This window comes from Silurus aristotelis, assembly GCF_946808225.1.
Source record: "Silurus aristotelis genome assembly, chromosome: 5".
Taxonomy (NCBI): Eukaryota; Metazoa; Chordata; class Actinopteri; order Siluriformes; family Siluridae; genus Silurus; species Silurus aristotelis.
The window spans coordinates 12,253,858-12,276,322 of NC_139578.1; the positions used below are offsets into that span (position 1 = coordinate 12,253,858).

Below are 22,465 nucleotides of genomic sequence, written 5' to 3' on the forward strand. Positions count from 1 at the left end.
AGATACACAGACCTTGATGAAGTTGGCCAGGCTGATGTTGACACACCGAGCCTCTTCAGGAATCTCTACATAGCGTATGGTGATGTGAGGCATGATGGAGAGCAGCAGACACTGCAGCACCTGCTGAAATGACTCGGGGAACCTCTGTGCTCTAGGCATCTATGAGAGAAATGTAAAACTTTCATTTAGATTTCCCATTTGCTCTCTGAAAAAAAAACACTATTTTGTGCGTTTGCCATTTACTCGTTTCTTTCGTTAGATCTTTACTAAGCTCTTTTTTTACTGGGACATCATGAAACCATCATATAGAAAATAAGAGTGTAGATATGATAAAAACAAAACAGCAAATGGCTGAGGAACATTATACCTATTTTAAAATTTAAGGAATCTTTAAATATGCAATTTGGGAACCCTTCCACGTTTTCCGTCTGTCTCTATAATCGTTGAAACTCAACAAATATGAGCAAAAAATTTGAACAAAACATTTAAATTAATTTTAAAGACAGTGGATTTTTTATATAGTAAATGTAGTATACATTTTTCCAAAAAGCACAGTGCACAGAAGAACACATTTATAGAGGTGTGGAACAAAACTGCACCCTAAACTGCAACCTTAATAAATATCAAACTTGTGGCCTTCAAAAAAAAAGAATTGTACTCAAGTCCATGGGTTTTGCATTTGAGACGGAGGCTAATATTTAGTACTTCTAGTGTTAAGGAAAGGTTATAACAAACCATGATCCAAAACTTTTAAATTAACCAACCTTCATTCTATTGCCTTCAAAGAGGTGATGTGCCATTGACTTGGCCATTGCTTCAAAGAAGAACCATGAGTACTGAAACATAAGACAAATAAGTGCACTTGTAGTAAAGAAAGCAAACTTATCATCTTCACAAGGTGTTGTGACTGATGCTAACTCTGCTTATTTGGTGCAGAGATAAATAAAACAAAAAACAAAACATAACATTCAGTTTTGAGGCTGCATGTAACGAAAACTGAGATCCTGTGGAAAACAGGGGAAACGACTACAGTACCCCCTGCTGTTCAGAGAACGCATTGCATGTTTTACACACTCATTTATCTTCAGTACACCAGGAACAAAGCACAATGCGCGTGTGCGTGCACGCACGCACGCACGCACGCACACAAACGCACGCACACAATCATACACATTCACACACACAATACAGACAATTTGGAAATGAATAGAGACAGGAGAACCTGGGGAAACCGGATGAACTGGGAGAGCATGCAAATTCTGTGTAATTTAGATGTTAATTTTATATTAACACTTAATATTATATAGTAATAATAATAATGATAATAATAATACCTTCAGTAGCTTGTTGCAGGTGTTAAAGTCTGCAGTTTGCTTGAGAATTGCTGTGACGTTTGTGGCTAACACTTCATGTGTGCTCACTGTGTTTCCTGATGCGGCATTGTTTGTGAGAAATACATACTGAGAACAAGAGAGACATTTTCGTTCAAACCTATATTTATAAAAAAGTTTAGATTTAAACAGTATTCTTTTTTTTTTTTTTTTTACAGTAAAATCAACCTGTTACAAATATCAATAACCAGATAAATAGCCTAGATTTCAAGAGTTCAAAGATTCAAGATTTCCGTTGTCACAAACATAGTATATATACAACTATGATTAAAACTTGAAGTGAAATGTAAACCTGATCAGCTGCTCAGAAAATTGTGCCTTAAATAAAAGGAAACTTAAATATAAAATAATAGAAAATGTGAGAAAATACAAGAAAATATGAGAAAATATATTAGGTGATTATAAAGTAGTAGTTACAAATAGTGCAAATATAGTTTAATGTGCAAAAGGGAAGTACAAATTGTATGGATTGTAATGAAGTAGGAAGTAGGAATTACCACAGACACAATAATAATTATATCTACCTTTAGAAAAGAGCGCAAGTAGTGCTCCAGCCCTTCTTCGTGACACTGGGACACAATGTGAATGATCACACTGTAGGGAACATAACTATCTGTTACTATTACTGTCCTCAGACTGTATATTGTGTACAAATCAAACATCTTAATTAAAGACTGGGAACATTTAAAAGAAGCTTGCATGCATCTTTAATCAATTCATCATAGCCCAACCCAAAAAGCACAGAATTTACCGGGTGGCATTGATGGCGATCTCTTGAGGCTCTTTGCTTGCCGTTACAAGGACCTGAAACAGCTGCACAAGCACGGTGGGCAAGAATTTAATGATGACCTGAGTCTCCACAGCGTGCAGGCACTGCCACGGGACGAGAAGAAAGAGAAGAGATCAATACTTTTTGGCCATGACCTCATGATATACTGCACGCTTCATTTAAGCTAACAGAGTTGAGGCAAAAGTTTGTACACCCTAGAGATAAAGAGATTTCATTGACAATAATAAGACATTTAAGGTTGTGTGTCACAGAAGTTCATTATAACAGTAATAGTTATATGTAATATGTGGAGTGTGTGCCATACCAGGTCTATGCAGAAGTTGTTACTATAGAAATGAAAATTTAATTGCAACTTTAACCTAAACCTATTGTGAGAAATAGTGTTATAGAAGATATAAAGCTTAGAAACCTTTAATTCAAACCGAAAGAAGAATGTAATTAATGTTAATATCACTATTAATGTGATATTCTGCATGCATATCACCATGCTCTCAAATCATCCCTTATATCTATCTATCTATCTATCTATCTATCTATCTATCTATCTATCTATCTATCTATCTATCTATCTATCTATCTATCTATCTATCTATCTATCTATCTATCTATCTAGATAGAGATAGGAAGGGATCATTTGAGGGCATGGTGATGGTTTTGCAAGTTATTTATATATATATATATACAGTGAGGAAAATAAGTATTTGAACACCCTGCTATTTTGCAAGTTCTCCCACTTAGAAATCATGGAGGGGTCTGAAATTGTCATCGTAGGTGCATGTCCACTGTGAGAGACATAATCTAAAAAAAAAAATCCAGAAATCACAATATATGATTTTTAAACTATTTCTTTGTATGATACAGCTGCAAATAAGTATTTGAACACCTGTCTATCAGCTAGAATTCTGACCCTCAAAGACCTGTTAGTCTGCCTTTAAAATGTCCACCTCCACTACATTTATTATCCTAAATTACATGCACCTGTTTGAGGTCGTTAGCTGCATAAAGACACCTGTCCACCCCATACAATCAGTAAGAATCCAACTACTAACATGGCCAAGACCAAAGAGCTGTCCAAAGACACTAGAGACAAAATTATACACCTCCACAAGGCTGGAAAGGGCTACGGGGAAATTGCCAAGCAGCTTGGTGAAAAAAGGTCCACTGTTGAACCAATCATTAGAAAATGGAAGAAGCTAAACATGACTGTCAATCTCCCTCGGACTGGGGCTGCATGCAAGATCTCACCTCGTGGGGTCTCAATGATCCTAAGGAAGGTGAGAAATCAGCCCAGAACTACACGGGAGGAGCTGGTCAATGACCTGAAAAGAGCTGAGACCACCGTTTCCAAGGTTACTGTTGGTAATACACCAAGACGTCATTGTTTGAAATCATGCATGGCACGGAAGGTTCCCCTGCTTAAACCAGCACATGTCCAGGCACGTCTTAAGTTTGCCAATGACCATTTGGATGATCCAGAGGAGTCATAGGAGAAAGTCATGTGGTCAGATGAGACAAAATAGAACCTTTGGGTCATAATTCCACTAAACGTGTTTGGAGGAAGAAGAATGATGAGTACCATCCCAAGAACACCATCCCTACTGTGAAGCATGGGGGTGGTAGCATCATGCTTTGGGGGTGTTTTTTTGCACATGGGACAGGGCGACTGCACTGTATTAAGGAGAGGATGACTGGGGCCATGTATTGCGAGATTTTGGGGAACAACCTCCTTCCCTCAGTTAGAGCATTAAAGATGGGTCGAGGCTGGGTCTTCCAACATGACAATGACCCAAAGCACACAGCCAGGATAACCAAGGAGTGGCTCTGTAAGAAGCATATCAAGGTTCTGGCGTGGCCTAGCCAGTCTCCAGACCTTAACCCAATAGAGAATCTTTGGAGGGAGCTCAAACTTCATGTTTCTCAGCGACAGGCCAGAAACCTGACTGATCTAGAGAAGATCTGTGTGGAGGAGTGGGCCAAAATCCCTCCTGCAGTGTGTGCAATCCTGGTGAAAAACTACAGGAAACGTTTGACCTCTGTAATTGCAAACAAAGGCTACTGTATCAAATATTAACATTGACTTTCTCAGGTGTTCAAATACTTATTTGCAGCTGTATCATACAAATAAATAGTTTAAAATCATATATTGTGTTTTCTGGATTTTTTTTTTAGATTATGTCTCTCACAGTGGACATGCACCTACGATGACAATTTCAGACTCCTCCATGATTTCTAAGTGGGAGAACGTGCAAAATAGCAGGGTGTTCAAATACTTATTTTCCTCACTGTGTATATATATATATATATATATATATATATATATATATATATATATATATATATATATATATATACACTGTATAAACTTTATTTATTTACAGGCAATGCTAGGACAATATCTGTATCTATTTACTAGTCCAATTATTTATAACTGTTTCTGGATTTAAACCCATAGTGTGTATGGAATTTCTATACAATAAAACAAAAAACTAAATAATAGCACTGAAAGGGCAGATACTAAGGTCCACTGATGTTCATGTTAATTGAACATGGTCTTTATTTGAGCTTATCTCTTTTTTGTATCTGTATTTATATTTCGATTTATATACAATGTTCACAAAAAGTGTTTGAATATATCCACACTTTGGTGTTGGTCCACTAAATGCGCTCACCTTTAAGTACTTGATGAGATCCGTCAGGTTCCCCTCTGACGTCGACCTCCTCAGCTGACAATACTGGAAGAAATTGTGCAGGTGCAAATCCTAGACAGGGACAAACACACATATATACACTCAGTTCCATTGTGTGGGATACTCAAATATTTATATATATTTTGTTTTAGAAACAGATGTTCTTCACTCACTGCAATAAACACCTCTTACCTGAGTATAAATTGTTGATACTGCATAGGTCTTCACTTTAAACAGAGGCTTAGCATTCTCCACCCATTTGATCTCTGGTGACTTGTTGAAGAAAGGACAAAAAAAATAGATTACCAACTGACCAAATTCAAGATAAATTATTAAAAACGTCTCAATAAGTATTTTTTTTCTAAAAACGCTGATCATGAGTTCTGCTTATTCATCATTCTTATAATGCCTGACCATCTTTTTTTCATAAAATGGATCTCTGTTTTTATATGAAGTGCTTTTATTTTTCCACTCTTTTAGAAAGCAATACAAAATATGGATTTAAGAAACAAAAAATTTGATATAAAATAATAAACGAGTCTAAATGTTTTTTAAATAATCTATTAGACTGTCAAAGGAACATCTCCACACCTTTACACATGTCACATCAATGAATATACCATGAGTAAACAGCTACATGTCCTCCTGTTAGCTGTAAACACAGCCAGCTAGCAATCTGTTAAGTAACCCTAGCACATTTGTTACAGAGACACAGGGATTTTAGTATCCAAGTATCAGGTTACCAATACTTTAAAAATATATATATTTTCAGTCAAGACCAAAAGTTGTGAAAATTGCTAACATTGGCTAATTTATATATCAGTCCAATAGCTAGATTAGTTAGCGAGCTAGCTAGCCATCTTAACCTTACGATTTAATGGTGTTTCAAAGTATTAAGTAATGTAATCATTTTTTAATAACTGGTTTATTGATCGTTTCGACTCATCACTTTTGTTTAAGAAAAGAAATCTGTTTTGAAAAAAGGATCAAATTTATTGGCTTAAACAGCAATCTATTTAATATAACCAAATTGTAAAAAATCCTTCAGGAAATAACAACTTGAGTATTAATGGACACTTTGGAATGACAAGCCGATGAAATAATCTGATGAATAAACACAATATCAATCTACTGAGGAACATGAGTTCCTGATTTAACACAGCATAGTGCTGATTTAATTTGAGCATGGGAGACATTTAATTGTAATTTTTTTAGTCATAGAAGTAAAGAGTCACAAAAAAAAAAAATCCTTGTCTAAAGGAGAAGCACCTACCCTCTTAGAGTCTTGGTTCTTATCACAAAGATACCCAGCAGGTAAAGTAGCAGAAACAGGAAGCTGTAGTTCTGAAGACTGTATTCTTCCATCTTTTAGTAATGGTGCCCAGGAATATCCCACTGTAATGCAATAATAACAGTTTAATGGACTACTTTAATAATGAACTGTTGAATTATTTCGAACATGTGCATACACACCCACTCTTACCCAGGGTCTCTACTCCGTCTCTCTTCTTGGTGCTGGCTTTGTTACTAAGCTCACAGCTGATGTGGTAGAAGGTGAAGAGAATGTGATGCTTCTCATGAACATGGATTGGCAGCTCGATTTTAATCTGCAAGTTAACGACATAAGAAATGATTTTCTTCCGGTAATCAGAACAAGGATATTACTTTTTTTTTTTTACAATTATTTTTAATAATACATGCTCATTCTTATGTCTCATAAAAACTATATTATAGTGCGAACTACATCCAGATCTCTTCATCCTGCTACCCCATGGTGTAAAATCCTATTCTGTTCTCTAACAAATTTCTTTTATTATTTTTCTTGCCACAAGGTGGCAGCAACATAACATACAAGTGAATGCGAGTTTCATTTCCTGATCTTATTAACAGTAGTTCTGCATATTAAAAAAATAAATAAATCATGCCGTTTTTTTTTTTTAAATGTCCTGTGACTCAAAACTGGAATAAACAAAAACGACCTTTGTGTTTATTCACTGTTTATGTAATTTGAAGACAGCAGATGATCTGACAAACTGTTTCTGGATTTCCCTGAGATGAATTTGCATCGAGTTCACAATTGCTTTGTAAAGTTAAAAGGAACTTGCTTTGATAAAAGGGAAGAATAAAATGGCATCATTTAAAGCAATCAAACTACACAGAGACAAACCTATGATTTATTTTTTAACTTTTGACATACTGTAAAAAATATTACCTCATTGTAAAAGTCTGGGCTTTGGTTGTGATGCAGCACAGCGGCAAATGCACTCGTGGTGAACAATGGCTCCCCTGGCTTGCCATAAACACACTGCAATAGATAATAAATAATTGTTTATTTTAGCTCTTTACCAATTCTAGTTTTCCACCTTCCAGGAGGAAAGGAGGAGTCAGAATTGAACCTGAGAAGTAGGGATTTGTCTTATGCAAGAATGTTTCTGGTTATTATTATTAATATTATTATTATGTTTTTTTATTGCAAAAAAAAAAATGTGACTGGTTTCATAAAATTTATAAGGCCACGTTTGTCTATTCAGTCAAACTGAACATTTTCAAAATGAAATAGATAGTTCAGAATAGAGTAGACCACAGAACAGTCGCAAAACTACTGAAAGTCTAACCCTCTAAACCTGAAAGTTTGTAACCTTTCAAACATTTGTTAAACATTAGAAAAATCTGATGCAGTACCTTAAGTGGGCCTGCTCCCTCTTCATCTGAATCTTTGAACTGAATAGACACGGCAATGTTCCTCGCCTGAAGCACAGACAGAATATAAAAACAAACAGTCAACTTAGTTTCACTTAATCAAACTCATATCACTGCATCAGATATACAATCTAGTCACTAAAAGCCAAACATCAAGTCTATGGCTTTTTACCTTTGCAAATGTCTTTTGGCTTTCATATTTCAGCTGCTGGGGATAAATATACAACTGATTTTTATAGATGGTAAAAGGGTGATTGTACTTGGCTTCTTCAGAGATAAACTCTTCTAGTTCCACAGACACTTTCTCACACTGCTCATCAAACGGCTTCACGGGGATGTAGGAAGGCGTCACTGAATCTAAGACAGCAAAAGCATTAAAAAGTCTCATAAGAATATTTTTTTGTTGTACAAGTGTTCATTCATTCATTCATTCATTTATTCATTTCCTATTTCAATTTCTTTCGTTTAATTCCCATCCTATGTAGTGCACTAGTGCAAAGCATTTTGGGATTTAGTCAGATGTATTTCACTTCCACAAAAAATGATCAAAGTCAATGCCAGACAAAAATCTATTGCTATGCATATGTCATAATTAATACAAAATGTTTGTCATACCAAATCTATTACTGCTTAAAATGAAAGGTAATGACAAGGAGCAGAGAAAAGGGAGTTTTGGACTGAATTTGGAATACACACAGCACAGAACTGCCCTTGTTCTTCTTTTTATTATACAAACCATGGATTAAAATTATTATTATTAATAATAATAATGATAATAATGACAATAATACTATTTAAATGTTCACTTTCAGGTCTCTGTCCATTTGCACTGTAATCAATATACTGTTTGAACTACAGTAACACATGCAGGTAGTCCTCTACTTACAATGGAGATACGTTACGAAGACTCCATCGTAAGTCAAAAATATCATAAGTCGAAGATGGTACTATGACTGTGACAGTCTTTTGTGCTTCATGCTGATTTAAAATTTTTATTTCCTGCTCTAAACTGATGGCTCTTCTCTTCTTTTTTTTCCACTACAAGCAGGAGACATACTTGGGTGCTTGGAAGACATGCTTGTATCAATAAAATTGCTGTTTGAAATAGAAACAAATACACACTGAGACGACTTTTACTGGACTTTACTTGAGGTGCGCGATTAAAGCCGGGAGCTTCAGAGAAAGCGGCCGAGAATCCACCTGCCACGCTGAAGGGGGCCAAAGGGGGTGTGGCAGGTGGATTCTTGACAAACATGTACTGTATGTATTTTTATAGCATGCCTTCATCAAACAAATCGCGGCAACGCTGTTGTGTAAAAAAAAACCTTCAAAAACACGTGCATGCACATTCTCATTTATTAACGCACATCATGTACATAAAGAAATTTCAAGCAAGTTAATATACTGCCGCCATTTTGATTTTCGTTTATCTCGATCATCGGTTACCTCGATGCTTTTTGGCAACCCCCTAGGACATCGACATAACCGGGTTCCACTGTATAATATTCATATTTACCAATATAAAAGGAAAAAAATAGAATGGTATAGAATAAAATTTTAACAGATAGAATCTCTGAACCCAAAGATCAGATAAACTGATGTGGCCTTGGTACAAATGTACTCATGTGATTGCCTCATGTTCAGAGCAGCCTAATAAAGTGTTATAAAACATCTGCATAGCAGACAAATCACTGCAAAAACTGTATTTACAATGACAGACATACAATACCCAAGTGATTTTTTGAAGGTGTGATCTAGAGACTTACTTTGCAAGTCCGGAGACACACATTGGATGGCGATATTTATTTGTCCTGGGATGATTTGCAATTTACTTTTTTCAGGTCTACAAGAAAGAACACAAACTCTCAAAACACTAAACGAGCTATTGAACAAACACAGGAAGGACACATGTCTAGTGCAAAAAGAAACCACATGTACTTTGTACTTCATATACTGCATACACACTCCACTCACTTCCTGATTTCAGTCAGTAGTTTGAGAAGGTCTTCTGTGGAGATCTTGCTGCTGTCCTGGCGATACAGAGGTGAGAACTTTCCTTCTGTGTCCAAACTTCCCTGGCCATCTTTAAACACCTGCCTGAAAACGAATCCCATTATTGTGTAGTTTGTGTTAATCGCAAATGTTTTGAAGACAAAAACAAAACAAAACAACACCCATAAAACACATAACTCAAGAGTTAAATGACAATTCTTCAACATGAAACTCTTTCAACTGCTTGAAACATGTATGATGCAAACACTGAAATGTATTTACTAAAATGTCTAAACAGTGCAGCCAGTTTTCTTAGAAGGAAACAAATCAACTTTTCACCTTAATTTTTTAATTTAAGATATAAATCATTGTTTTTTTTTTTTTTTGCCTCAGTCCATTCATTCATATACCATTTATTAGACAACTTACTTGGCAGCCCAAGCAAAGGGCATTCTGTACTGTCCGAGCCGCTGACACGTCTGCTTAGCTGCCTTTAGTACTTTCGGAACCGTCTGTGGATCACGCATTAAAAGGCAAGAAAAGAAGATAACAGTAAAACTACATCTGTATAACAAAGCAAAACTGTATTAAATATTTTACCGCTCATAACACAACCTATAAACAGCATGTATTCTGAATAAATGTTCAAAAAGGACCAATAATACATGACTAATTCTAACTAAATAAACTACATATTTTAGCTACATATTTTACATATTACATACTTTACATCATCACCAATCATCATCCTTTTTCATAGTTTGTACATCCATCCATCCATCCATCTATCCATCCATCCATCTATCTATCCATCTATCCATCTATCCATCTATCTATCCATCCATCCATCCATCTATCCATCTATCTATCTATCTATCTATCTATCTATCTATCTATCTATCTATCTATCTATCTATCTATCTATCTATCTATCTATCTATCAGCACCTTGCTCATATCCGAAGTCTTAATGTAGGGTTCAGCGCAGTGAGTGATCCCATTCTGCAAAACCTTCTCTACCCGAGCCACCAGGAATACGTCTGTATGAGGGTTGGTCACAGAAAAGATGCCCTGTAGAACACATACATAATACGTTTCAAACACACTTTGTTAGATGTACACATTTCAGATTCAAGCACTACTACTTATTTGCACTATTATATTGAGGCACCTCGCATCGTTTATTTTACAAAAAACTTCGCTAACTAGTTTTTGCTGTTAATAAACTCTAGACTAGTTTTGTGCGACTGCAGATATAGAATGATTAAGATGTTGCTAACATTTCTATACAAGATGTGCAATAGCAAGAGGACTTTTTTGTATCAATCTGAACGAGCCAGTAATTCTGCATATCACTGATAGTGAATGCGATCAATAATAAATGAATAAATATGAGTAATCTTATACATGAAAATGCTTTATGGTTAATACTGTAATGCCTATTAATAATGCATCAATCGAAAGTCGAAACAAGTGCATTTGTCTGCACAGAAGGTGAATTTCTTTTCAAATTGTTGGTTTTGTATGTACGAAAACATACGTTTCTTCTGATGTCAGTGGACCGACTATAAAGTTTTATGATATGCCTATTTGTAAGATTTTATCAAGACTGATCAAAATAATATTGGTTTCATTCAGAAGGCATTGTTTTCGTGGTTCTGGTCTTTCCCAGTTTTTTCCCTAGTTTATTTTATTTTTTAAATAGTATTGACATTTTTTATCATCTGATGTTAAATCCTTCCCCCAGCTCTCCTCTAGTTTCAAAGCTAAATAAATCAGATGCAATAAGTGGAGCCTCTATCATGTCATGATAACATGATGTTATTCTCTGATCTGCTGAGTTAGGCTCTGGTGTGTTTCAGTTCCAGTAAGCCACGTCATAGTTCCCACCCTGGCACTGAAAGCTCAGGGCGGTCTAGGCGCAGGCTATGATTTACTATGCAGCACTAGAGCTGCTGAAGAAATGACTAATGGATCAGGGTTACTGAGTTTCATGCATGCAAAATGCCTTCCAGAGTCACAGACATAGTGCGAACTGTATCTTTTATTTACATACTTATGTATATATATATATATATATATATATATATATATATATATATATATATATATATGCATCATTGAATGATTAAGGTATAGCATGATAAAGCTAACACACATCCAGGCCGAATTAATGATCAAAATACTACTACAGTTTCTGAAAATACTAAGAATGTTAATACCAATACAAATAATAAAACAAAAGTTTATTGTTCATTGAATTACTTATGACATTTTATAAATTTCCTGTAGAAGAAATCGGTATTTATTGTCATCTTTGACCTGGCTCGTTTTGCCATAATATAGACACTGAAGAAATATATGACACATATACCAATTTTTCCAATTTCAAATTCTGAAATTGGAAAAATGAGAAAATCCATTCAGACTGTAGATATTTTTGTGTTGAAGCCCATTCTGAAAACTTCCACTTCTGCTATCCCTGCAATCCATTCTGTATGTTCTACCAAATCGTAGCTTCCCTTTCTAGAATTAAATGCATTATTGTCTCTATAGTAACAGCTAATTCATATGAAATTGTCACAAGACTTTGTGTGACATTTCCCTGCCTTGTCCAGCAGAGATCATGCCCAATAGAATATTATATAAAGAATTGGAAATCTGCCATTTCTCACTTCCTGGTCACTTCTTGGGTTCCAGCTTTATAAGCAGATACATCACATCACATTTATTTGTACAAGTATCTGGTTGGTGTTTTTTTATTTTTTTAGGATTATGTCTATTGGATTACACTCTGCTACTGATTGATCTAAATCAGAGGTGCCCAAACTTTTTCCTATTAAGGGCCAAACATTTTACTGAAAGTTGCCTTGGTTCCTCACTTTTATGATTTCATAATATTTGAAAATAAATAAATACATTGAAAACGTCACTCTGTAAACTTATGCAGTTTCACTTTCAAAGTTGCCCAGTCCAGTGCAATTTATAAATAGAACAATATAAACATAGAAATACTGCCATTTATTGTACAGTGGAGTTCAATGCCTAATACAGCTATTCCCCCTATACGATATACAGCCATATGCTTATAATGCCAGTGACCTCTAATTAGACACATAAAGCTGGGCTTTATTTTTCCCCCAAAAATTGTATTAAATTTTTTTTTTCAAAATTGGGCTAATTGATTGTCTTTGATTTATTATTATTGCTTTTTTATTTTTTATTATTATTTTTTGTCTGTGGATGGATCCTCACTCTGCCTCAGAGTCTCAAGGATATGCCAATATTAAACAGATAAACAAAAATAGCTGTTAGTTAACAAAGGATGATGTATACATAACATTAAAGCTTTCTGTAGGAAGGTGTCTAGGTTTATAGAAATAAAGTGTGTCAGCTCTTTGTTATTGTCAGTTCTCCACCCAAAAAGGGTTTGCAGGTTTGCAATAATTTGCAATGTAGTACCTCTGATACAAAGATACGTCACTATTGTAGTCTATGTGCATAGCAATGCATCAAACTATCAAACCAAACCAAGCTCACTTGTGCGATTTAAACAATATAATATACATTGTTTATAAACCCTTTATTTCGTCCAACTTAATGCATGTTTGTGCTTTTCATTATATACACCGTTGTTAGAATTGTTTAGGGTAATGAATTAAAATTAACTTCTCTTTCTCCCATCACATCATAACACGTCCCTAACACCGGAGTTTCTTAAAAAAAAGGCGAGTCAAAACTTTACTTACAACCTAAGACTTTCTACATTTACAAATTGTTGAGGTAGTAGATGAATTAAAATATTCAAAACAATTAACACAATTTTTTTACAAACAATCTCAAAAACACTTAAAGCCCTTCATGATAAAAATATAAAAGATGTAACCTCCTACCTGAGTTGGAAAACGTAGTAGAGACTCAGACACTCTCTGAAAAACTGGTAAGCCGTCGACTCGGGCTGCGTCAGCCGCTTCTTTTCCTTCGGCGCCAATGGGTGTATGAGGGGCTTCAGACAGCAACTCTCTCACGCATGCTGGGTTTAGATCCACGTGGAAATCTTCGGAGATCTTGCAGCCTTTGGTTACGTCAAATAAGGCTAAAGTGATGAAGAATGGCTCGAGCTGGAGCAAGAAGAACAAAACTGAATGAAAAATGACAGCTTAAAAAAAGGGTTAATTAGGCAAACATAGCACAGTTTAATCATTTAATCTGACAAAACTATATGTATGATTTGACCTGCTGTACACTTTAGTTGAAGGACGCATTCATTGGCCTTCATAGCACTTACATTTATGACATTTTTGGCAGATTCCCTTATCCGAGGGGTATTATCTCATTCACACAACTGATAATTATCTCATTCATACAACTGAGCGGCTAAGGGTTAAGGGCCGTGCTCAAGAGCGCTGGTGTTACTTGGATTGAAACTCACCACCACTTAGCAACAACTCCCCACAAAAATTCTGCAAAAAAAGCAATGATGGAGGACCAATGTAATAGTTATATAAAGCCTTACATGGAAGAAAAAATCAACAAGTTCAAGTTGTTGTTTATTCCGCTAAGAGCACTCTGAACGCGGCTTTTGCCCTGAAGACTTTAATAAAGCACCATTTCAATTCCAGCTCCATTTAATTAAAAAGCTCATACATCAGCTGAATGCATGCTTGTATGCCTTTAAACTAAAGTGCTAATCAATGTTGTATATATAAGACTGTTGACTGTGCTGTACTAATGTCTACATTCTATAGCTTCTCTAATTCAAAAAGCCCATATTTCAGGGAGATATCATACTTCAGAGAAGATAAATGTGCTACTGAACAAATAACTAATGATCATCTACCCTTGATGATAATTGAGGTTTTCATTTTCAACCCTCAGAGGGTTTTATATATATATATATATATATTGTAACCTTACATAAGATTTCACAGTCCTCATATACTGTATGAACGTGTCATAATGGTAAAAACAAGGATTACCAAAATATATACAACAATGTACATAAATTAAGTCAAGGACTGAATTTTTTTTTTTAAATAAATGACACACTATGAGCAGCCAAATAATAATTTATATCTGCTGCTGCCTAAGATTAAAGCACAAACAGCCTGCATGACCTAGGAAAGTCTCGCCATTACTTATAAATATTTCTTAGAATCTCATGCTTACTATTGGGAGGAGTGCCACATTTTTTCCAACCACACTAGTGTCTGTCAGCATTCTTGCCCATATGCCATCCAGAGTACTCTGCTGAGGATTATGTTCTTTACGGTGGTTTATAGCCCTGTCTCTGCAAAAGCCAAAAATGAGAGCTGTTCTCATTCGGACTGACGTGCTTTCTGCCTTTTCTAATTCAGTTCAGTGAAGTGAGTTAATGTGTATACAAAGTACACTTTCAATCTTTTCTGCCACTAACGTGAACTGTGATGTTTCTGGTGGCTCAGGCTGCACATCTTGCACATACTGGATATTATACAGTTTTTATAATTTTATAACATATTACGAATGTAAACTCCATTTTTATTGTAAATTCTACTGTAAATTATTTTATTGTCAATGTATTTATTTTGCAGTTTTTTTTATTCTACCGTAAATCTGTTGTTTTTTTCGTTTTTTTATCCCACTATTATTTTTGTATCTTTTTTTTTATTCTATTGATGTTTAATGTCACAAACCTGTCAATAAAAGCATTTCACCACACATTGTACTATGTATGGCTGTGTATGTAAATTAAAACTTTGAATGGGTCTTCAAAGCAACAACAAAAAAAGTTGCTATAAGCCTGTAAAAAGCACCACAAGTCTAACAAATAATGAAAATTCTCAAATACAGACACATGACAAAGAGAAAATTGTAGCTCTTTTTGTGTGGTTCTTTTTGCTGGCATAGTTTATATCTAATTGTTTCCTTAATTTATACCGACATGAATCTTTTCAGGAAACATTCTCATCCTGGTATGAGTGATTGCTTCTGGAATAACAATGCCACCATTCAGCAGGGTTTGATGGTTGTAAATCATAAATAGTATTCTTCGACTACGAAACAAATCAGCACAAACCATTCCAACTGAAAACGTGGTTCATTTTGACTGGACGATGGTGGACATCAAAACATCAAGTGATACAGGATGTACTTTACGTTACCAGGACCCAGTATTAAAATGTAACCTACGTTGGTCAGAACCCCGTCATTTTTCTCGATGACTAAACCCTGCAGGGTGAAAGTCAGATCATGGCAGCTGACCATAATACGGCGACCGAAACGCTCTTCGAACGGCTTCACATCTGGCTCGATGCCTGAGAAATCCAGTCTCTGAGAGGAGAGGAACACTATGTCAATTAGAATCAGTCATTAGACTACAGAGACAGGAATAGTATAAGACAGACAGCGCCAAACCAATAAAGATTTAGGAGAGTGCAATGGCCACCAACCTGAGTCTCTGGATCTAGGGAAAGAATCTTCTGTCTAGATTCATTCCTGTTGATTTTATTGAGCTGGTCTGTTTCTCTGGCAAACTGGAGATGTGAGCAGAGTGAGAACGAGTGTGCAGAAAAGCTTTGTACATACTTTTATAATATATTACAGTGAATCCAGCTATTCGTAATTTGCTTTTACCTTCATTAGCTCTGGATGAAGACTCCGACCAAAACCCTCAGAAATGCTCTCTGGTTTTCCTTGGCTACTGGTTTCTTCATCTGAGTGTAAAAAAAAAAAAAAAAAAAAAGACATACATGTATACACATATTTCTAAGATAGTTACATAAAACTGAATACTGTTATTTAAAGCTTAACGAGAAAATTGAGACACAAATGCAACAAAAATGCAAACTATAAACCCAGTAGAAAGCTTTGAACTGGGGCATCTCTAAAACAGAAGATTTAGCAGGGTGTTCCCTTTATGCATTTGTTAGTACCTACCAAAGAGGTCCAAGGGAAAACCATAATTATGGTAATCATGAACATGTGTCTGGTCTGATCTCAAAAAGAGCTACAGTAGCACAAATTGCTGTTCATTATAAAAAGGTGTCAGTTTACTGAGCTTGCGTAGTTTTGAGCTGCAAAGATGCAAAATGGTCAGCGTGCCCATGCTGACTTCTGTTAACCACTGAAATCACCTACAATCACCATTAAAACTGGACCATGGAACAATAGTAGAAGGTGGCCTGGTTTGAAAAAATACGTCTTTTTAATAACTGGATGGCAAAGTATTCACTAGGAAAGTAATAACACCAGAATTTACTTTGGGAAAAAAGGCAAGCTGGTGGAAGTGGTGTGAAGCTCTGGGCAATGTTCTGCTGCAGAACCATTGGCCCTGGCATTCATTTGGATGTTACTTTGACAGCAAACACCTACCTATACATTGTACAAACACATGCCTTTAGAGTAAAAATATTCCCTAAGGGCAGTGGCCACTTTCAGCAGAATAATGCCAAACTGTTTTAAGTTGTTCAGGAATGGTTCATGGAATATGACAAGGGTTCATGGTGTTGATTAGTCTTCCAAATTTTCCAGTTCTCAATCTTCAAGTATTTTTGGGATGTGTTGATACCACAGCACACCTTAGAAGTAATTTCCCTCTATATTATTACCATTAAATGATAAATGTAAAAAAAATGATAATTTAAGCACAAGAGAAAGAGCGCTTGTGTCATGTCCAACAAAACACCCACAGAACAGCAAAATCCAGTCATGGCCCAGTCCCTGTCTGCAACGCAAGGAAAAATATTTACACTCAGCGCAGAAGAGTGGGATGATTTCTCCACTAATGAAAGGCATCACCCAGACTCAAATGCACATCTACACACATGCACATGCACACACACACACACATGCACATCACACGTGCAAGGAAGCAGCACTTGTTGCACAGTTGCTCCAAGATCCCCTTTTCAGACACACTGGAAATTATGAAGGCAAAATGCACTCAAACAACTTCCTCAGTAAAAAGTATAGTATGAAACTTGGAAAGGGAAGTTAAGGTGACAAAATGATGAACAATAATCTGGACTCAATTTTACCTAATATACATTCCGGATACTGTGCATATGTCAGGTTTTTGTATGGAGGATTATTTACAGATTGCGGGTGAGTGAAGTTTTAGTAGAATTACATGTGAATACCAGCATACACTCGGAGTCTTGAGACACTAGACTATGTTTCCAATAAGCCACTGGGCCATATCATGTGGTTTCTATACATGAATCTTATTTACAGAAAAATAGTCTTGTGTATAGCCTCACATAGCACTACAATCTGCCTTTCGCGATTGTCAGGTTATGGATTCGTTTATTCACCCAATTGTGGTTTCTTTCTAAAATATATAAATAATACACACGTGATATTTAAAGCACGTACCTCCTTACATAGCATCATAGCAAGTACGAGTTGAGGTGTGTTTTAAATTAGCATCTGTGGCTTTAATATTTGTTGGAACTGACAGCATGAGTATGAATGACTGCATGCACCGTAATTTCCAAACTATAAAGCGCACCCATATATAAGCCGCAGTGTTTTACAAATATTTTTCTTTTAAACATAAATAAGCCGCACCTGTCTATAAGCTGTCTACACTAGTGTACTTTACACAGGCTTTAACGAAAGACACGTTACACACGGTGTAACGGGTGAAATATGTTGCGCTTCCTTTAGGAGGCGCAACAGGTATTTTGGGAATAGCCTGCCACTGCATTTTTCCGCTATTACTGCATGTGTGCAATCTGCTGATTTCTAAGTTTCTTTGACTAACCCTTAACGCTGTTGCCAAGAAAAATAAAAAAGGCACAAGTTTTGGAAACCTGTCTGTGCTTATATGATTTCTGTTGCAACTGGAGTTAGTGAGCTCTCCCTTCACCCAGACTCAATGCGTTACAACGGCTTGTATCTAAACAGTAGCCTACCAGGAAAGTCATTGTTCACTGTCTTCCTCCTTCCTTTCACAACTATTTCTCTCAGGAGTTTATCATTTGGCATCGTTGTGCATTTAAAAAAAATGTTTTTTCTCCCGATGGCGTGCAGCTCAGAACACAGGTGAGGTGCGTTTTTTCGTTTCCGTTCGGAAATTTCATTGGTCTAATGTTATGTCGCTCAGTTTTTTGGCTTGAAGTTTGTGTAAACCAGGAAAAACCCAGGAAAATTTCATAAATAGCCGCTTCGTTGTTTAAGCCACGAGGTTCAAAACGTTGGGAAAAAGTAGCGGCTTATAGTCCGAAAAATACGGTACTATATTACAGTGTATATATATATATATATATATATATATATATATATATATATATATATATATATATATATATATATATATTTATTTATGCACTATACAGTATGTGTACATAAAAGGGGGGAAACAAGCTGGAATTTACAGCCGAGACTATACCACAACACAGACATCATAAATATAGCAAAACTAAATTCTGGCAGAACCTGATTACCACCAAATAACAAGACAAAATCCTCCCAGTTATCTTGTGAGCAGATTCCACTAAACACATTCAAAATAAAAACTTGTTAATAGTCGAAAGTAAATTCAGTCATCACCTTGAGTTTAAATACACTTTAGGTCTTTATTCATTATCTTATTATTTTATTTTCCTAGTGTTTCATCATTTTTATAGCACCAGCATACCATGACAAGTTTCTTGTACATGCAACCAACAATGTTTGGCAATAAAGATTATTTGGATTCGATGCATTTACTGTTCAATACAAAGCAAGTGACTCTAGAAGGTTACAAAAAAGATAAATAAAGTAGAAACTGGAAAGGGAGACTGCAGGCCAACATTTATTAAGGGTAGCAAGGGTAGAAGTATGTGGATGCTTGACCATCACAACCAGATGTGCTTTATGAACATCACTTTTCAAACAATAGCTATTACTATAGAGATACCTGACCTTCGCTGTTATAATAATCTCTTTAAGGCTAACACTGGATAACATGCTTTGTGCACAGGCTGGGTCAGTTCTCGAGACAGAAAATCATACTGTCAGAGCGTACAAAGACATCCTGGAATTTTGCGCTTCCAACTTTGAGGCAACGGTTCTCAGAAGACTCACATATTTGTGTAACAATCGGGTGCCCACATACTTTTGGCTAAATAGTATAGATTATGAAAAACCTAAAAGTGAAATCGAAAGAAGACTTGAGCCTGTCAAAAATTTGAGCTACTGAAAAGGCAGTGTGAATATCCAGTTCCCTATTAAACAAAGGGAGGAAAAAGCAGATAAACACACCTAATACACAGTCTGAGGAGTCGGTTCCGTTCCTCCTGTCCTCCGATGAACTCTGTAGAGCGAGCTTCAGTGTGTTTACCCAATCCTCCAGCTCAGCTTCGCTATCTGCTGCCAAATAGTGACTGTAGCGATCTTGCATCTTCAGCTCAAAGCCATTGCGACGCATCTTAGGACACTATAAAGCAAACAGAGATCACTTCCATTGTAGTGATTTTACATTTGAGGGAATAACCTTTGAACTCCACATCCTAAAAAATAGTTTAATGATCTCCCAAGCCATCCCACAAGCTGACTAATGACCACAAACCTAAGCCCAAGCCTGAGCCAAAGAGTTAAGAAAGTTATGACTAAACAGCTACTAAATAGTTTTACTGGTTAAGTGTGCTGGTAAATGTACCGTCACCACGTCGATACAGGAGTCCAAGTAGATGGAGCCTTTGGTCTCTTTACAGTTCTTCTCATCTTTATAGGAGTTAAGAATGTAGGAACCATCAGGGAGCTGAGACAGGTAGAAATACCGCCGCTTGAACACCTATGATTAAAAAACCCTCCTTAGTTAACTGCGGTTGACAATAAGCAAAGGATTCAAGATTCAAAATGGATGAAAAATGAACTACAGGGTTATTTATTTATTTATTATTATTAGCAAAGGTTTCAGTTACCTTCATTGATACAGAAAGGCTGCTGTTGACATTTGCTTTATGGAGCCATCCCTGTTTCATCACACCTCCTTTCTGAGAGCACAGTGACAAGGAGTCCTAACACACACACACACACACACACACACACACACACACACACACACACACACACACACACACACACACACACACACACACACACACACACACACAGTTAAAAACATTGAATGAAAATCTTCTTTTGTTTTAAACAGGCAAACACAAATCCAGTGTATTTCATTCTAAAGCAGCATTTGTTCGAATTACTGCTGACTCAGGTGCACATTCCTTTATTGATACTCCTCCTGTCATCCTTTCTTATTAATCCACTGTCTCTCTACAGACACACGAACACACACACACACACACACACACACACACACACACACACACACACACACACACACACACACACACACACACACACACACACACACACACACACACACACACACCCCTAACATGAGCATTTCCTGTGAACAGATCAAATAGCCGGATGATATAAACAAATGAAGCAATAAAATGACTGTAAAACTCAGTCATGGCCAGTTAATGCATGTGCTCATACCTATTAATTGACCAAACAGTGTAAAAAAAAAAAAATAATTTTATATATATATATATATATATATATATATATATATATATATATATATATATATATATATATATATATATATATATATATATATATATATATACGGCAGTTCAAAAGAAAAAATGGATCAATCAAATGCAGTTAGCTAGTTAGCATACGTATTGTTGTCTGTGTACTTCGTAACACGGAGAAGCCACTGGACACTGGACATTTCCTCAATAAAATGGTTTAAATAATAACTAGAGGCTTATATGATAAAAAGAGGCATCAATTTTGCCACTCTAGAAAACACGAAATATGTTTATGACTATGTTTAATAGAATTTCCCTTTTTACTATGCTAATGCCAGGTCAGACTAGCACTGACTCCAGCAGCTAATGTAACTGTCCAGACAGCAAATTAGATTCTAGCTAAGGGTTATTTGTGCAACCTCTGTCTTGATTACTGTTTAGAACAGAGGATCTGCAGGATGTTTATGTTCCTAATTTTTATATAATCCTGTCTCACATGTCAATAGAAATTGGATTAAAAAAAATTTAGGGTTAGGGTACGTATTTATTATTTCTATACTGTAATTCCCGGTTTATCGGTGGTTACGTTCCAAAACCGTCGGCGATAAACGAAAAACGGCACACCAAAAATGCTTTTTTATGTATACATACTGTAATAACATTTTACTTAATTTTTATAATTAATAATTATATTTTATTATTAAATTTAATTATTTAAACATAAAACTCCAGAAAAACACTTCCCTATAAGTTTTGTGGTCTATCTTGCAATCCTCGAGAGACCGGCAACAAACTAGTTATGTGGAAAACGCAATTCTGCGATAAACCGGAGGCGTAAAATTCAAACTGCGGCAAAGCGGGGGATTACTAAATTTTACTTTCAATGAACTTATTATCAAACCATGGCACATTAAACATATAGAAAAACATGGAACATGAAACTTTATTCATTAAAATTTCATTCTAAGAAACGATAATCAAAATGTATAACTTACTATATTAGAGAAATATTAAAGTTATAAAATATCGTTTCAATGACTCATTGAAAAAAAGCTTTAATTGCACTATGTCTTTGGAACATAAACGGTTAGGTGAGTTAGCGAGTACTGGAAATTATATTTTTGTTATTTTATCATTTGAAAGATGTACATTATCTCACAAAAGTGAGTACACCCCTCACATTTCAGCATCTATTTTAGTATCTTCTCAATGGACAAAACTATACAAACGAAACTTGGATAAATTTAAGAGTAGTCAATGTGCAGCTTGTATAGAAGTACAGATTTACTGTCCTTTTAAAAATAACTCAACATACAGACATTATTGTCCAAATAACTGGCAACAAAAGTGAGTAAGAAACTGGGCCAAACAACAGTATTACAACATCAAA

At 35.7% G+C, this 22,465-nt stretch overlaps 1 protein-coding gene across 4 annotated transcripts in view; it reads right to left on the bottom strand.

Annotated features, from left to right (window-relative positions):
• The window catches only part of dock11 (dedicator of cytokinesis 11), a 72,447-nt gene that overhangs the window by 37,619 nt on the left and 12,363 nt on the right, over positions 1-22,465 (bottom strand). For all 4 annotated transcript variants that reach the window (XM_083542242.1, XM_083542241.1, XM_083542240.1 and 1 more), the window contains exons 6-28: positions 20,449-20,544; positions 20,184-20,318; positions 19,787-19,961; positions 16,175-16,254; positions 15,991-16,074; positions 15,731-15,871; positions 13,453-13,680; positions 10,508-10,630; positions 9,990-10,072; positions 9,543-9,665; positions 9,335-9,411; positions 7,741-7,925; positions 7,551-7,616; positions 7,081-7,173; positions 6,352-6,475; positions 6,142-6,263; positions 5,061-5,141; positions 4,851-4,940; positions 2,143-2,264; positions 1,916-1,985; positions 1,335-1,460; positions 765-836; positions 13-159 (exon numbers count right to left, since the gene is read on the bottom strand). In XM_083542242.1, the coding sequence (XP_083398368.1) occupies positions 13-159; positions 765-836; positions 1,335-1,460; positions 1,916-1,985; positions 2,143-2,264; positions 4,851-4,940; positions 5,061-5,141; positions 6,142-6,263; positions 6,352-6,475; positions 7,081-7,173; positions 7,551-7,616; positions 7,741-7,925; positions 9,335-9,411; positions 9,543-9,665; positions 9,990-10,072; positions 10,508-10,630; positions 13,453-13,680; positions 15,731-15,871; positions 15,991-16,074; positions 16,175-16,254; positions 19,787-19,961; positions 20,184-20,318; positions 20,449-20,544 (2,643 nt within the window). The remainder of the gene's footprint in view (positions 1-12; positions 160-764; positions 837-1,334; positions 1,461-1,915; positions 1,986-2,142; positions 2,265-4,850; positions 4,941-5,060; positions 5,142-6,141; positions 6,264-6,351; positions 6,476-7,080; positions 7,174-7,550; positions 7,617-7,740; positions 7,926-9,334; positions 9,412-9,542; positions 9,666-9,989; positions 10,073-10,507; positions 10,631-13,452; positions 13,681-15,730; positions 15,872-15,990; positions 16,075-16,174; positions 16,255-19,786; positions 19,962-20,183; positions 20,319-20,448; positions 20,545-22,465) is intronic.